Consider the following 17,949-nt stretch of genomic DNA (forward strand, 5'->3'; position numbering starts at 1 on the left):
TCAAATGTTGGGGTCCCCCTCCAGCTTTGTGAGGTCGTTGGCGGTGCCCATGAACATGCTGCGTCCTCGCTCCAGCCGGCTCTTCTTGTCCGTGAGGCGGAAGGCCTCCATGAACTCGTCGATGTCGATGCTGCCGTCCTGGTTGCTGTCGATGGTGACGGCCAGGTCGAAGATGGCCTCGTCCGTGATCTCCATCTTTAGGTAGACGCTCAGCAGCTTCCAGGTCTGCCGGAAGTCCTCGATGGTGATGAAGCCTGGGGGAGGGGGTGAAAGGTTGAAGATGCAGGGTCGGAGAGAAAAGATCAGTGATGTAGTAATAGGGCAGGATGAGAAAAGTGGAGGCAGAAAGAGGATAGAAAAGCACAGAAACAGGCAGATAATGATAGAGGAAGAAATGTGTGATCAGAGGTGGGGGATGGTGAGACCAGTAGATCAGTGGGTTAATCCTCGTCTTAACTGGGAGGGTTCAAGAGGCAGTGACATGCTGTGGCCTCTTCTGCATAGTACAGGTGGATTAACGGGGGCTGAACTCAGCGACGTCTGGACACAACACTTTACAGAGCACTGACACACTTTACACCTCCACTGAGAGCTAACTGGAATTCAAGATGGCGGGCCAAAGGAATACACCAGTTGGGGGACTCATAAGCAACATATAGAAAAAAAGATCAAAATTAGTCCTTTGTATCGGTCAACTTCCCATGATGCAACTTGATAGCGTAGCATCATTCATGTTCATTTATCTGCAACCTTTTTGAGACATCCTGTGGCTGCAGCCTCTTCAGTGTGAGGATTTGCTGCTTTTCTCTGTTTTATGTGATTGGGATTTTATATTTTGGGGGTTTTGGACTGTTGCTCGGACAATACAAGACATTTGAAGATATCACGCAGGAAAACATGATTAAAGTTTTTTCATTGTTTTCTGATTTCTTATAGATCAAACAATAAATAAAGTAAATAATCATTAGTAGCGGTCCTTCTCCAAACCATAGAAGACATAATACAACTTTTCACAGACTGAGTAGCACTCAACTTTAGGCGGTTAACCTTTAATCTAATTAATCTATTTCCATTTTACTTTATTTTAAGTGGCACGAGGCAATGCACGAGCCACTATTGTAATCTTTCGCGTTTTTTCTTCTTATTTTTCATATTCCGCCAGAATTTCGGCGCGCAACTAGTCCCGCAGCTTTGAGAAAACCCTCGCAAACTATATATCAAAACGTGTGGCTCGATCTGGAATGGTGTGCTATGTACTTATGACAGGATTCGTTAATAATTTGCAGAGTTATTCGCAAAAAACTGTGAAAAACTTCCCATAAGACATGAATGGGAAATTTCCTCAAATTTCAGCCTTTTTCAATTTCCGCTGCCTCGCCATACTTTCTCCTAGAGACTTCATTCAAACTTTAAAACGTAGATAATGTAGAGTAGAGATAAACATAGAGGGTTTTTTTTGGCCAATAGTATACAACTTACTGATCTTTTCTGTCACTTGTGATACTTCTGTTAGCTGTTTTGATGCTGTTTGTAAAGTGCAAATGAACTAATCCAAACTTAAAGTGAGAAAAATACACAACAAAAACTGAACTGAATCTGAGTTTTCCCTTTAAAGAGGCAAGAGAACAACAAAACATTCTGTCCATTAGAAGAAGAAAGAAGCCAATGGCGTTTTTTCAGCAGCTTGTCTCAGTGACGCTTTACCTGAGTTGTCTGTGTCTACAATTCTGAAGATGGTCTCCAAGGTGGAGCGGTGGCGATACAAAGTCTCAAGCAGACTCTGGTCGATGTGCTGCAACAGGATAAATGATAAAAACACAGTGAGAAAAGTCCTAACAGAGAATATTATTCAACAGCATTTACATATACGGCACAGTAGAAATTAGAGTGTCAGCAAAGTTTATACACTATCAATGCAAACTGTGATAATCAGATACAAGTATTTCTGTGACCAACATCTGTCTCCAGCTCAGCAGCTCAGTGTAGTGTCCTTACGTCCGTGTTGGGTCCTGCAATGGCGAGCTCGTTGAACCATTCGTGGAAGTCGATCATGCCGTGATTGGAGGTGACCAGCTTGGAGGTGACGAGCTGATAGCGCAGCATCCTCCAGGGCAAGCCGAGGTGCATGACACTCTCCACCGCAGAGGCCCAGTCGCTCAGAGAAACGAGGCCTGATGGAGGTGGACATTTTATCTGGTACCTGATTCATATTATAACAAATCCTCATCTGTTGTTTCCCCACACGGTCCAATCAGGACAATAACCGACACCAAAGATCAACTCCAAAAGCCCCCAAAGATGAACCCAGACAATTAGTATTGATATTTCAGTATTATCTAATAAATACCAGGACATTGCAGTAAAGCAGCTTGTAAATAGCACCGTTATTGTCAATATTTCAATATTAACCAATAAATTGGTGTAAGATTTCTAAAATCTCAAAAGTCAGCAACAGCATCAACCTCAAAAATAAAAAAAACTATCATAACAAATCTGTGGAACAAGAAAAGAAAGTGAGAAGCTGAAAGACAGAAAATAACATACGTCCTCATGTTTTCATTATGTGCTTGTGAAACGAGGATGTTTTGCTGTATTAAAGTATCTCACTGAACAACAACAGTTTCAGCTGAAGTTTCTGTGAAACTGTCAGATGTTCTTGGATGGACCTTTGATCAGCCCACATGTTCTGTTTCTGAATGGGGATTAAACTGTTCTGCGCAAAATACAAAAGTGTGAGCTCACATTTCCCCCAGACATTGTTCTTTGAGAACCACAAGAGGAAGGACACACGAGATCTGTCATACAAATGAAGCAACACTCGATCTGTCGAGGACCGCACTGGCTCGTGAAACTCACACTACACACCTGTGTTCTCGCTGTCGAGCTTTTTGAAGGCACAGATGAGGTCGGATTTGTGCGCAAACAGCTGCTCCCGCAGGACTTTGAGGGCTGAGCGCTCGGTTCGCCCAACACTGCAGACAGGACAACAATAAATATGATGAACAGAACTAAAGGCAGAACAGTGTCATGAATAGTGTTGTTTAAACATTAAAGTTCGAAATAAAGAGTGGATATGTTGTGTACACATACTTGCTATGCTGAACGTGATTACTTTGATCATTGGTTAATCTTTTAGAGCAACCGTTTGACATTTTGGGAAATCATATTTGCTTTCTTGCCAGGAGTTACACATGAAGAACAATTAGCTTAGCTTAGCACAAAGACTGGCTCTGTCTAAAGGTAAACAAAACAAGAGATGAGATTGAAGGTGTTGGTTGGTGCATTTGTACACAGCCAGCCTGGCAGTTTCCCAGTGTTTCTAGTCTATTTATGCTAAGAAAGCTAAGTGGCTGCTAGCTGTAGCCTTGCACTTGCCAGACAGATGTGAGACTCTTAGTAAGAATAAGCATATTTACCAAAATGTTAAACTTTTGATTTAATTCTTTTTGGTTCTGGTCTTGCGAGTGCAGGAATTTGTTCCCAAATGTTGGGACATTGAAATGATTGTTAATTAATTAACTGATCGATTGATGACCTCATTGCAGCGCTTGTACTGCAGAATGAATCAAATTGCTGGGATGAGTATTTTCTAATAGTATTTTGTACCTTTGTCTCACAGTTAGCTCTCTGGTCATGCTGCTGGCCTGGTACTGAACCACATAAGGCACAAGGTCTGGACCCAGCTTCACGTAGGCCCCCCTGTTGCTTCCCACATCATAGTAGTTGGAGGCAGAGAACAGGGTGAGGACCTGAGTGAAATGAGAGAAAGGATCGAATGACTGAATTCGGGCACAGAACTGTGAAATGATCATAGCCTCTGTGGGCCGTCAGGATCTCAGCTCACCTTACGATTGTGGCAGAACTCATAACCGTCCTGTTTACATTCGTGGGAACGGATGATGAGCTGCAGGTTGTGTCGGTTCAGGAAGTCCTCTGTGACATCGGGGCCCCAGTAGCAGCCTCCGCCCCGCACCTCGTTGGGTGTGCAGCCGTCCTGGGTCATCGGGTCGCTCCACAGCAGGTCCAGGATCTGGGGGCAGACAGGAAAGACAGAAGGGAGGGATCTAACTTGAAAGAGTTGAATTGAAAATCTGAAAATAGAACTTGGAAAGTGGGGACTTGGAGACGGCAGCTGGCAAAACAACCTCACCAAAAGGTGCATTAGAAGCTGTTCGGGATATTTCAGTCATATCACACTGTCTTCCTGATGAGGAAAAAAAAACTGTTTCCAAGGTCAAGAATTTACTTTATCTCAACTTTCAAGCTTATCATGAAGAAGAAGTCCTGAAAGTGCTCTGTTGGAAATGTGAATGTGAACAGCTACAAGCTCATGATAACTAAGCAACCCAGTTATCTGGAGGAGCCCAGAGGATGAATCCAACTCTCTTTGATGATGCCCTGGATTCTCCTTCAGAGCCACGCTAATGTTAGCATTTAGCTCAAACTGCCTCACAGAGACACTGGCGTGATTCTGTCTTACAGGATGTCGGCACAAATGAAAGTCCGTGTACATCTGCTTAATGCTCGATTTGTCACTAGAAGAGCAAAAAACATTTATAGAATCTGTAATTTGGAATTTCAATCGTAAAGTGTCACAATTAAAACCTTTGAAATTTGTTAAAAAATGTCTTATAATTAATAATAACAAGGTGTGGTTTAATGCAAACACCTGAGAGTGTCACTTTACATTTCAGACCATTCACCCTGAACTGGTGACGCACGTGTGGACCTGAACCACCAACAAGCACCAGTGCTTGAAAAGCAGATTGAACTCACAGCAGAGGGATTAACGACGTGGTGGATTACAGCATGTAAAGGTCCTCGCAGGCAGCACTCACCTCCTCTGAGGTAAGTGTTGATCACTGATGGAGCATTTGTTGGACTGTAACTCAGGACTGATTTAGTCCACTGGAACAGAGATGAGCCACAAAGGCCATGACCTCTGATCAAAATAACTTTCCACACGACACAGTCACCAATTACAAACCTCGTGTCGGACACTAACTCTCTGAAAAAATGAACATGACCATCAATCCTAGGTGAGATGTCCATCATTTGACAACACTGACACCTCCTCTAATGAGAGTCATGAAAGTCACGTTGAAGGTTCCCTGTGGACCCTTGACCTCGAGCAGCACTTTGGAGCCGTTTCATTTGGCTGAGTAACACTGAATATAAAGATAATCTTTGTTTAAAAGAAAAGTCCATGGGGCACCTTTAAAACATTTAGAGCTGGTAGAATTAATCAGCAACCGGCTGGTTCCAGCTTCTCAGATCGATATTAAACTGAATATCTTTGGGTTCTGCACTTGCAGACAAAACAAACGGCGATGCCCCCTTTGGTTCTAGAAAATTGTGATGGACAACATTTCACAATTTTCTGAAAATTTCCAAACCAAACAATTAATAAGTGACTGGAAAAAATGAATTAATCAATAAAGAAAATAATCATAAGCTGCAGCCCTAGTAATGTCATGCTACACTTGAATATATTTTCATTGTGTATGTAAAATAATGATGAGTAGAAGTTAAGAGGACATTGGCAGTAAGTGTCATCTATTCTATGGTCTTTCCATGGTCTTCCTCAGTGGAAAACCAAATTTAACATAAACACAAAGTGGGATCAGTTGGCTTTTCAGCTAACAAATGAAATGGAACAGAAATCCATTCAGCACTCTTCATCACCTGTTTCCACTCGTCCTTGGCAGTGTCGCTGTTGACAGAGTCAGAGGACACAGACGGAGACATGTCTTTTTCTGATCTGTTGATCCCCAAGTTGAAAACGGACTGTTTCCTCTTGTGGATCTCCAGCTCGTCCACCACGTTCACTTTGATCCGGTCGGAGAAGTCCTGCAGCGAGCGGTTCTGGAAGCTGTCGCGAGCTCCGAGGGGTTTGGGATACGTGAGGGAGGTCCGACGCTGGAAGATCCTGTTGGTGGACCAGACATCCTCATCCAAGTCCGAGTCAATGGACGTCCCCGCTGAGCTCCGGTGTCTCTTCTTTGGAGGCCTCAGCGCTGAAACGTACTGAGAAAAACAGACGAGAGCAGAGATTTCATGAACGTGTGTCTGATGGAGCATCAACGAGAGAGTTCGTCACAGCTGTACATCTTGTCTCCTCACATTGTGTCTGTCCACTCTGGCGAGGACGCTGAGGTCTGTGGCGTCGGAGATCCCTCCGTGGAGCACCAGCACCTTCTGGTCGATCACCGTTGCTAATGGCAACCAGCTGAAAATCTTCTGCAGCAGCTTCAGGATCCGTTTGCCGTGCATCTAAGGAGAAGCACAAACAGGAAATGACTCTTCTTCCTCCTCTTCTGTTTTTTCTTCAACTATATTTAAATATGTACTCTTTTCTTTTTCAAGGAAAGTATTTGTTGTATTCTTTTATTATCTTTTAAGATACATTCATTATTTCATTTAAACAAAATCAGATTTAAAAGTTTGAATTCCCACACTGTGAGCAATAACTTCACTGAAAATACGACAGTTCAAACATTTGTCAACTACTCTGATACACTTTCTTGTTCTGCCATGCTACACAAAACTCAGCCTATATTTTTTTTACTCATTTGATTTATTCATTGATCTTTTTTATTTAATCGTTATGTTTCCTTTGTTCTTTCACCCTCTCTGCTTTCTATCACCTCAATATAGTAGTATTCAGTATAGTGATAGTCCCATGTTATCCGTTTTAGTGGAGTTTTTAATCAATTCTCGATGTCTTTATTTGATAGGCTGTTACAGTTTGTGGCTCCAGTATAAAGAATCTGTTTCAGATTGTGAGTTTGATGCCTTTTCTAATGAAATTATACATAGTGTGCAGGAATTCAACCTTACTCTTCTCTAAACAAGATCAGTAAGAAAGGAGAGTGAATCTGAAACATTCGGGACATCCAAGGGTTTCCTTCCAGGTGGTCTTTGGACCACCTTGAACTCCCTGACTCATCAGCCAGATGTCCTGCCGGCATGACCTCAAATCCTCTTAGCTGTGAGGAGGAGTGACCGGTGTTGCATTGGTCTATATCAGGCTTTACTGGGAATGTGTACACATAGGTGACTGAAACCATTTTAATTTGCTGCTCCAAAGATAGTCGGGATTAGGACACATGCCGGCAGCACAGGCTTGATAAGCAGGGATGAGGAGTTAATACCAAGCAGTAAACAAAAGAAAGGGAGTGTGTTGGGTTTCAGGTTTGTGTGATATAAACCTACCTTGTATTTAGTCAGCACCTCTTTTGTGAAGCCATACCTACGTCAGCCAGAGAAACACAAAACAACAGCTAGAAACTGAGGTTTTTAATTATACCTGATGAATCTGGTGAACAAGAATGTGTGATTTCACGTCACCTCAGGTTGACTATATGGTCCTCGTGGTTTCCTCTGTTGAGGTAGATGTCACTCGGATAGACGAGCAGGAACGAAAACAGGATGATGAGGATCTCAATGGAGTCTTTGCCCCGGTCTACAAAGTCTCCGTTAAACACATAGGGCTTCTCCAAGGACGGCATTCCATTCTGCAAAGTAAACAGTTAAAGGGTCATTCTGTAATCTCAATGTAAACAAATGATCAGCCACAGCACAGAGAGCGAAAACAGATCCCGCCTCGCTCACTAATTGATCTGTAGAGAGAATGCAGCTAAACATCTTTGTTTTAACCAAAAAAAAAACTTTTAGAGAGGACACAAATAGTTGATTTATCAATTAGCTAATCATCACATAATCAATGAGCAACACTTGATAATCAGTAAATTGTTCAGGTTGGTTTAAGCGAGAAAAAAAGTCAAGTATCCCCTGATTTCTCAAATCAAAGAATTTGCTGTTTTCCTCTATTTCACAAAAAAATTTAAATTTTTAGTTGTTGGACTAGTTGGACTAAACAAGACATCTGAAGACATCATCTCAGTGTTTTCCTTTTCTTTTACATTTCATAGATTAGATTTTAACAGATTCACTAATGATGAAAACAAGTAGAAGATGCAGCGCTACTGATTTACTTTAGGGCCCTGAAGAACAGAAGGTATTAGTTATGTAGGTATTAGAATAGAGTATTTGGATGAAAATAATAAAATGAGAGCGTTTGAATTATTTCACTAAAACTGTCCATCTGTGAACAACTCTTTAGAATTGACAGCAACACTTCATCCCTGTTGTTGCCTCTGAGTGAGAAGCATTCGTGACATTTTAAGATTTTAGAAGACGAGGTCCAGACCTTGTAGAAAATCAGCAGCAGGTCTTCCAGTTGCCCGTGCAAATCACCTGCAATGAAGAGGATGTCCATCAACACAGACAGACAACAGGCACGCTCTTGTAAAATGATTGTTCAGGAATTACTGTATGTTAAGATGCTGTATAACATAAAAAAAAAATCATTTGCGATGTACTGCTGTGTGTTAGGCTGAGGACCTCTGTCATATTATCATCCCCTGATCTTCCCACCCCCTTTCCAGTCACCTCTACACTGTCTCTATCATCTCACCGCAAACCGTGATTTCTTTGCTTTGGCAGGTGGAAATGCGGTTGATATTTGGCAACATCCGGAGCTGTTTCCACGTCTCAAGCAGGAGCTGGAGGACGTAGCGAGAGTGCAGCTGCTACTGGGAGAAAGACTTGTTAGCAAGAAGGTTTCAGGCACAAACCCGCGAACAGGTGGTCATACTGTTGTGTTTGATAACTGCTGTGACACTGTGAATTATGCATGAATGTTTTTTGTCCTTGTCGTGCAGATAAAATATATCTGCAGGATCTAAGCCTCCATCATCCTAATGCAAATGTTAAGTGTCAAAGTAATTTTCATTTCTATCTGCAATATAAAATTTACATAAATCACAGCAAAATATTATTTCTTGAATTAACTATTGTCCTTTCTAGGATGTGTAAGTAGAAAATCTTACAAATTTTAAATCATCTTCCTGTAAACTAAGACCACTGAATTTGTGTGAAAGCTGTGATCCAGGTGAAGGTGTTTCAGAGCCTGGACCAGGTGCACCTACTTTCTTGTTCCTGAAGGCCTCCACCAGCCCGACTGCCTGCTCCACCGTCAGAGGGAAGGTGAGGTGGGGTCCTGAGTAAATCTCCGGCACCTCAATGTTCTTGTAGCAGAAGTACCTCTCCCACTCTGCGTCCCGACAAACCTCGTTCTCTCGGAAGATGTGCGAGATCAGATTCCCTGGAGGGAAGGCCAAGAAAACAGTTCAAACTCAAGGCTTCAGCTTTATGGAGGGACAACATGGTTTGTCAGCCCAAATGGAAATCTTACGTTCGTTGCTTGATGGTGTGAAATTGTCCATGAGGTAGCCGAGGAAATTATAAAGCTGCGCAGGGATGAGACATGAGAGACGAACTTTTATTTTTAGCATTCCTCCACAGCAAACATACAGAAGCACTCTGGATCACCTCCAGTGGCGTCTCACCTTTATCTGAGCCTGTTCTCCAGAGTATTCGATGGACTGGAAGATGTGCCAGGTGTACCTCCGTCTCATCTCTGTGCGGGCTACGTACTGACGGTACCATCGCTGAATCAGGACAGCGGCTTTTATGGCTGAGACACAAGAGAACAGATGACAGGTGATCAGAGAATATCTCAATGCAGAGAGGACGTATGCAGGGGTGGAGAGTAACTAAGTAGATTTACTACAAAACCATATGCAGTCCCAATTATTAGGTACTTTACTTGATGTTGCGCTGCCCTATTTTAAGATGGATAAACTGTAATATATATATATATATATATATATATATATATATATATATATAATTACATAAGTATAATACAACTGAAAGTACACTCCACTTATATCTGAAATGTCCTCCATCACAGAAAGTACAACTCTTGCGTGCTTATAAAAAAATCACCAACTGCAGAATCATGAGTCAAACAATTTTGGAAATCATGACTGAAATGATCATTTCAGTGTAGTTCGCAGAAGCAGATTTTTTGTCTCCAGTTTTTTTCACTTCAGTTCTCCGGCCCTGACCAAGACCTGTGTGGTCTGATCTTATGTTCAACATCTGGCCAAACAACAACAACAAACAAGGTAAGACAGATGTGGCTTACTTGTGACGGCTGCATGTAGCAGAGCGGAGAGAAAGAAAGAGAATACATGAATCCAAGGGAGATTACAGTTAAAAGCAAAGCAAACAAAGAAAAGGTAGACAACAACATAACCATGAAGCTTTTCCGTTCAGGCTGAGGGAGGATTTCTGTAAACCTGAGCAGGTTTGGAGAGATAAACAGGCTGGTTACCTTTTCTGGACTGTTTGTGGAACTGGTCAGACTTTGTGACGCCACATCCCATGACTGTTCCTGTTCAAAGCACATCAAAATCATCACATCAGCTAAAAGGGATTCCAGCGTTTGGCAAAAAAAAAGTATATGTACATCATTTATCTGCTACATTTAATATATATGAGCATGTATTTCTCTGCATTGTTGAAATATTACCAGATGAATTCCAAACTGTTTTCTAAAAGGTATATAAGACATTTTGGAGTAGCAGATCTGGCTATTCATACATTTTCAAGCGGAGATACAGATCCACTACTCTCCACACACATTTATAATTCTGCTTCAGTCTTCTTGACCTCTAAGGAACTCCTTCATTCACAGAGTGGGGCTCAGCAGCAGCAGGAGAGCTGAAGCTGCAGGAAGTTTGGCTTTACACCCTTTTAATCTTGTTATCTGCTGGTGCACTCCTAACCTCTGTGATTGGCCTCAATCCTGCAGCAGAGGACTGTTTTGGTCTGAATTCTACGAAGGCTTACATTAAGCAATCTATAGTCTAAATAAAGGAAATAACGCCACATGCTGAAGTTATTTTGATGAAATTGAATAATTAAGTCGCGGAAATGGCACCTCTAAATGTCCGTCTACTGTTTGAGGTGAACAAATGATGTGTGAATTACTGTTTACAATTTACAAAATCTGATAAAACCCTGAGCGTTTAAATCTGAACATGAAAGATTTGCACGTTGCGAGGTGTTTACGCACAACTTTCTTGTTTCACAGTGCTGGTTTTGGCCTGCTTAAAGGACCAGATGGGTGGCTGTCGCTACCGGTAAACATATATAGCAGCAGGCTAAAGTCACCCATCAGAGAAGGTTGTCTGATCAAAATCTTGATCAAAATCTTGATCACAATACAGAACTATAAGGCAAACCTGGCTTTAATTGGACTAAAACAGACTTTGAAACGTACTAGAAACAATAATCTTTACCAGGTCTGGAACATGAAGATAATTTACACTGAAAATGAGACTAATTTTGCAGTTTGCATGTCCTCATTTTGGGTTTCACTGAATTCATTTAACTGCTGTAGAAATCTAAAAAAATTACTCTATTATAAAATCTTTGAATCAGCAGTTTACTTACGTGGTCACCTCCTCTATAGAGTCACCAGTTCCCGAGTTGTTTGGCTGTCAGCTCTCAGTTTCAACAAGTATTTAAACAGCCATATGCTTTGTTTCATCCTCCATCAGTCCACCGGGATCAGGTCATGAACTACAGGTAGTCCATCAGATCACTCATTGTAGGTGGATGAATGACAGCAGCACCCAGCTACTCAACACAGGAGCCTCATGCATGCAGCTATCCCCACTGTGCAGCTCCCTCGGTCTGTGCAGAAGCTGGTTTAGCCTTTAGTTCCTTGGTGTGATCGCATAATCAAGGCACCGAGCCACAAGTGGATTACTTGAGCTAATGACTTGATGCGACTAGACTGGACTCTATAGGAAGATGGCGAAGTGCAAAGTCAGAGAGACAAAGTAAAGACAGGTGGCAAGAGTGAGGCTGGCATCAGTTTTTGGACTTTTTTTTTGGAAGTGCTTTTTATGGAATGCAGGATTATGTGTGCGTGAGTTGGGTAAGTGTGTTTGTAATGGGCCAAAAAAAGACAAGGAGGGCACCTCCATGTTTCACTGCAGCAGTCTGTTGAAATCAGTGCTCTGATGTTACAGGTCTGTTCACGGCAGGCTGGAAAAAAGCACCTCCCCAAAAAACAAGTTATACTTCCCTGTGCCATTCAGTTGAATATATATCTTATCTTTTTACTGTTTAACATTTTACTGTTTCTTTTGTCCGCTGAGATGTTTCTGCCAAATGAAAACTCAATAAAAGTGATTATCAATGCATACAGTAGCTCAATTTAAATTTTGCTCAATGTTGAGTTCATGAAACTCATAAAATCAATGATTCCACATCTGAAACACAGCAGTAGTAAACCTATAACCTATTTAAGTATCTAACAAGTAATTGGTAAATATGAAATACTGTTTTTTTTTTAATTGCTAAATTAATTACTAATCTAAAATATCAAAATTATTGATAAATGCACATCACAAGTTAACTTCTACCAAAATCCAAAGTTTTGTTCTTATAGCTTCGGTTGTCTGACACATGAAACATGGAAAAGTAAACAAACATTATATTGGAGAAGGCGGAAGCAGCAAATTTCGGTTATTTTTGTTATTTTTTAACTGATGGTTATCAAATTGTCACTGATTAGCTTGTTTTCTAACGTTTGACTAAGTTAAATGTAGCCAGCTAATGTTTTACAGTGGATATATCACTCATGTTTAGCTCGCTAACAAATTAGATTAGCTAGCATTACATTAGCATTAAATTAAACATGTTTCAAAGTAGCTTTCCAGTAGCTACATACTTTATTTTAAGTTTCATGCAATCGCCAAAATTACCAAAACATACTTTTAAATCAGTCTTAAACATATTAAACTCGTAATTTTTTGAAAGATGTTGATTTACAAACACACTTGGACGCTACTGCTCTTGAACGTCTCCCTCACAGGACGTATAGCGAGGGTGAGTTACCTAACGTCGTTTTGTTAGTTAACGTTAGCTAGCAACCGTCACTGTAAATTAACTCTTAACGCCAAACTGTAAGTAAATGTTTTGGATTAATGTGGCAAAATGTATGTTGCTCCGCTTGTTGAAAACATAAATACGTTACCTTTAAGAAAGGAGCGTATTCCTGTCGTACATTGACCCTGGTTAGAGATCATGTTAGGCTCAACATGCCACTTATACATACACCGTAGCCAGTAAACCTACTAAGACATAATGCAGTTTAACTTCATGCGATAGTTCTGCAATAAATCCAGACTTTTTCAACTGATCATGACTAATAGAGAGGTCAACTAAGATTTTACAGCATGCAAACTTGGATTTAGTTGTTGGTCCCTGTGGTTTAATCTCGCAATATTAGATTTTTGGTCAATTTTTCAATGCGGGGATCACAGATTGAGCCTTACATGACAGTAAGTCATTAACATATGGTGTTATTGTTATTTTTCAGTACTTACCAATTCCTTTTTCATGCTGATAGTTTATATAACTCATGTTTGAGTTGTATTAATCATGAGGACTCTTAATCAATGTTCTCATGCTGTCGCAGTCTATCACAGAATTGGCAGGATGAGAAAATGATGGCACTATGTTTCCAGAGGGCTTTGAAGTTAAAATATTGCCTGGAATTGTTTTGTTTTTTTTTATCGCAGTGTCACAGTTTTCCTTTTATTCCATGCTGCTTAAGCTACTTCCACGCCAGGTCACTCATGCTCATGTCATCATCAAAGAAAACCACCAGACCGGATTAGTTTGAAGGATTTTTGCATGACAGGCCTCAGGGAGCTATTAAAACTGTAGTCAAGCACAAAATATTCCACATACAAAATGTTTTCCTCTGTTGTTCTGGCAACTGGTGCAGTTTAGGTGCCAGGACAAAAGAGGAAGCACCAGGTCAGAGAAGAGCACAAAGTGACCTTTGACCCATGGTCAGATTAAAGGTCATGTGAGGTTCAGTGGAGCACTATCTGTTTATCCTTAAGACTATATATCTCTGAAGCCTTACTATCTGAATCTGGGTTTACAACCACATATCACCAGAGCTTATTTTTCTATGTTGTTGGCAAGACAAGACTATTATATTAAAACTATCAAACATTTTATTTTGTGAAATACACATACTAAATCGGTACGCCACAACATTACATTTTGTAAGGAAGACAACAACTTTTTCTGGTCATATATTTTTTAGTCTGCCTAAAATTTCAAGAATTTAGTAAATGTAACATGTCACCGGCCTTCACAAGGTTTCAGTCCGGTATCTCCCCAAATTACAGGACTTGTACAGCAAGGCGAGTTTATTTGTATAGCAAATCCTAATCCTATCTGATACCATCAGCCATGTATCGATTAGTTGACTAACAAAAGAAAAAATCTGCAACATTTTTGGCAATTGATGAAATGTTTAAATTATGCGATAAGCACTAATCATGAAACACTTCCTGGTTTCAAGCACTCAAATGTGAGGGTTTGCTGTTTGTTGATGCTTTGCTTCATCTAAAATGTAATATCTTTAACCTTTGTACGGTTAATTGGGCAAAAAAAATGAGCTGAGGACGTCATCTTCAACTTGTGCAGGGCTTTTTTTGCTATATTTTGGCACTCAATAGACTAAGCAACTTTTCCATTAATAAAAGTAATAATCAGTACAGTATTTGCTAATGAAAATAATCATGAGCTGCTACCTGTGTGGTGATTTTTGGGGGCATAACTGCTCCCATGGATTGCCTTCATTGTACATGATTTAGACTCTTTTCATGAGTACTCACTGGATCAGTGACTAATGTACAAACAGTGATTCAGTGTTTTATTAATCTACATTTTAAACACACAATCTGTCAGATGACAGACCTAAATGTCTTAGAGAGGGCCTCTTTATTGCACCGTAATAATCATATTTTACACTTGAACTTGCGAAAGGGAGGGAACTCCTGAGCAGTTAGTTTGAGAGGTCGGAGCATTCAACACGTTGTCTGTTCATCAGCCTCGGCTGAGCTTTGTGTGAGGATGAAGATCACTGTGCTGGGAGCCACTGGGCAGACTGGACAGTATCTGGTCAACCAGGCGTTGCAGCAGGGTCACATGGTGACCGCCATCGTCAGAAACCTGGGAAAACTCAGCGTGCATCATGACAACCTCAAGGTAATATAATAGTGAGTTAGTCCTGTTGTGCTGCTGCTCGCTGCATGTTGGAACCAAAGTTCAGTCATATTAGATCACATGATACATGTTTTATTGTGTCTGATTGACAGTTTTATGAGGTGAAACCTCAAGTACTGCATATGTTCCTGAACAGTAGCCACAAATAATTGTATAATCCCCCTTTCAAAAAGGTTGGGACACTGTATAAAACATAGTTAAAACAAAAAGTGATAACTTCCTAATCCGTTTTGACATATACTCAACTGGAAACAGTACAAAGACAATATATTTAATGTTTTACCTTATCAGCTTCATTGATTTTTTAAAATTATGTGCTTATTCTGAATTTGTTGCCAGCAACATGTTAGGATGGGGGCAACAAAACACTGGGAAAGTTGTGGAACGCTCCAAAAACACCTGTTTGGATCATTCCACAGGTAAACAGGTTGATGAACAGGTGAAAGTATCATGATTGGGTATGACAGGAGCATCCTGGAAAGACTTGTCGTTCACAAGCGAGGATGGAGCGAGGTTCACCACTTTGTGAACACATGATTGTATGAAGGATGTTACTACATGGACTCAGGAACGCTTTGTAAATCTATTCCTCTTTGCCACAGATCTCCATTATTATCTAAAAACTTATTAAAAACACTTCAATGAGCCAAACTGTCCCATATACACCATCCTGCTGCTGTAAGTACTTACTAGGGCACAAAATGTATGTTAATCCACAGCTGAAAGTAGTCCCCAGAAAGTCCACAGTTTGCTCCAGTTTGCATAACATTTGCTAAAAACTGGAGTGGCCACCACTAAAAGCAAGCAGTTATATGTACAGTGGATACGTTGCTCCTGATCCATTTGAAAAAAAAGTAAAAATAACAAATTGTTTCCCTGACTGCTACTTTCAGGTGGTGGAAGCTGATATTTTCTCAGCAGACAGTTTGAAGACTTATTTCAAAGGACAGGATGTGATCATGTCCTGCCTCGGCTTCCCGGCCTCCTTCTTCTCGGCGGTCACGGGCTACACCCTTTCCATGAAAAGTATGATCAGCGCCATGCGAGAGGCCCGAGTCAACAGGCTCATCACCATGACGTCCTGGTACACTGAGCGTAAGAGCAGCACACAGGATGAGGCCTTCTCAAGGGCCTTTTGTGATACTGTAATGAATGATGCTGTGATTTACTCTTTAACCTTCCCAGAAAAACTTTCCTTCAGATGTCCATCTAGAAAGAAACCCTTTTTTGAGGCTCTGACACCAAACCCTGGTGTTTTTTGTAGATATTTTGTGTCTTGTGTAACATTCGTTGATGGTATTATTATTATAAATAGAGTGACAATCCTAATATTGTAAAAAAAAAAAAAAAAAATTCTATCTCTGCGTGCACTGACTAGCATTTATTGATTGATTGATTTTCCCAACACATAATTTTTCCCAACAGTGGATAGGTTTGTCAGTTGTCATGTGATGACTATGCAAACTCTGCCCACTGTGCCTAAGTACAGCCACACAGAGCCGCTAGCATGACTCTTGCCTAATTATTATTTTTTGTACGAGAATAATCTGTTTTTCTCATTTGTTTGTCAGCCAACTCTGGAACACAGTCTTCTTATCTCATCCGGTTCCTCCTGCTGCCGATGATCCGAAGCGTCCTCACCAACATGTATGAGATGGAGCAGCATCTGCAGAAGACTGAGGACATCAGCTGGACTGTGGTTCGCCCACCTGGTCTCAAGAACCTGCCCGCCTCAGGTAAAAGCGGACGAGCAGTGTCCAACAGGGGTCAGAAGCAAACCTGAAATACACAGATTCATGAACATTTTTTTTTAAATCATGAGAGGCTGCCAGCTTGGCTGCGGGCCGATGATGGCGCCACGAAGAACAGCAGAGCTTCATTCAGGGAAGTCTCTCAGAACCCCATCTGCCTCAGGATACATTCTGCAATAGTTCAAGCACATTAGCTGACTGAATGCGGTGTTTATGAGAATGAATGGGCCTCATTTTTAAATTGTTTTAAACAATTTTTCTCCTTTTTGTCCTCTACAGCTCAAGAGTTTCTGACCCATGAGGGATACTTTGTGCCTGACAGCAGTGGTCACCCTGCAGGCAGCACGGTGGCGAGAGGAGACGTGGCTCGCTTCATGCTCTCTCTGCTCAACAACAACGCCTGGGTCAAGATGGGAGTCGCCATAACTACCAAATGAGAAAGAAGAAGCCAATGTTAGCATGATTACAGAGTACTAAAACACATATTTACCCATTAATCTCCAGCGATCTCTAGCCAAGCAGTTTGGTTGAGTTGAGATTTCTGCCTGCATCCCAAAATAACAGAAGTAAATGGAAGTTTTTTGTTTTGGATTTCTGGTTCACAACTTTACTGTTTTCATTCACTTTCACCGCCCTAGTCAGCCTTGTTGCCAGGGTAAATGTTTCAATGCTGTGAGCACCACAACCAAAACTCACCTCTGTTGTATTGGGGCACCAGCAGAAATCCCAGAAATAGCGAAAATAAAGCCCAGACTATTTTCATGGTCAGACACCACTGGAGCTGAGGAAGAAGAGGTGCCTTCACAGTCATGAATATAATGGCATAACTGCCATATATAGCCAAATGTGCATGATGAATGTCTTTTTCATTTACTCTTGTGAACAATATTCTTGTTTTCATATGTTTGAACACCTTCATCATAAGTGTACCATTTAATCATGTTGGTGTTTCTACTGATTGTAGTACATAACATCAACCACATGAGGGCAGTGTTGTACCATACTTGGTAGCAGTCGCAGAAAGTCAACTTAAAACATTCCCATTCGCCTTTTACTTACAGCTACTAGTTGATATCTCGTAATAATGAAAATCTCATAATGTTGCACCTTCTATTCACATTAGCACTTCATATTCAAATGTGTACTGTATCAGCTGTGTAAAATAAAGATACGATGATGA

At 40.9% G+C, this 17,949-nt stretch overlaps 2 protein-coding genes across 3 annotated transcripts; one reads left to right on the forward strand and one right to left on the reverse strand.

Moving 5' to 3' along the window:
• On the reverse strand, positions 1-11,427 carry LOC121606928 (serine/threonine-protein phosphatase with EF-hands 2). Its single transcript, XM_041937545.1, has 18 exons — positions 11,371-11,427; positions 10,247-10,306; positions 10,058-10,066; positions 9,414-9,541; positions 9,260-9,314; positions 8,994-9,169; positions 8,480-8,594; positions 8,213-8,259; positions 7,351-7,517; positions 7,216-7,252; positions 6,124-6,273; positions 5,686-6,027; positions 3,845-4,030; positions 3,607-3,749; positions 2,866-2,972; positions 1,996-2,171; positions 1,705-1,792; positions 1-254 (listed from the first exon to the last, which is right to left on the reverse strand). The coding sequence occupies exons 2-18, from the start codon at positions 10,296-10,298 to the stop codon at positions 1-3; spliced, it is 2,232 nt and encodes a 743-aa protein (XP_041793479.1). The 5' UTR covers positions 10,299-10,306; positions 11,371-11,427.
• Positions 11,428-12,806: 1,379 nt separating this feature from the next.
• Positions 12,807-17,949, forward strand: LOC121606865 (uncharacterized protein YwnB-like). 2 transcript variants are annotated; one of them, XM_041937451.1, is made up of 5 exons: positions 12,807-12,893; positions 14,843-15,000; positions 15,912-16,113; positions 16,590-16,754; positions 17,049-17,949. In XM_041937451.1, the coding sequence occupies exons 2-5, from the start codon at positions 14,866-14,868 to the stop codon at positions 17,204-17,206; spliced, it is 660 nt and encodes a 219-aa protein (XP_041793385.1). In that variant the 5' UTR covers positions 12,807-12,893; positions 14,843-14,865; the 3' UTR covers positions 17,207-17,949. The 2 variants fall into 2 exon arrangements, with proteins under 2 accessions (XP_041793385.1, XP_041793386.1); XM_041937452.1 differs by lacking the exon at positions 12,807-12,893 and adding an exon at positions 12,956-13,271.

This window comes from Chelmon rostratus, chromosome 5 (genome assembly GCF_017976325.1).
Source record: "Chelmon rostratus isolate fCheRos1 chromosome 5, fCheRos1.pri, whole genome shotgun sequence".
Lineage (NCBI taxonomy): Eukaryota > Metazoa > Chordata > Actinopteri > Chaetodontiformes > Chaetodontidae > Chelmon > Chelmon rostratus.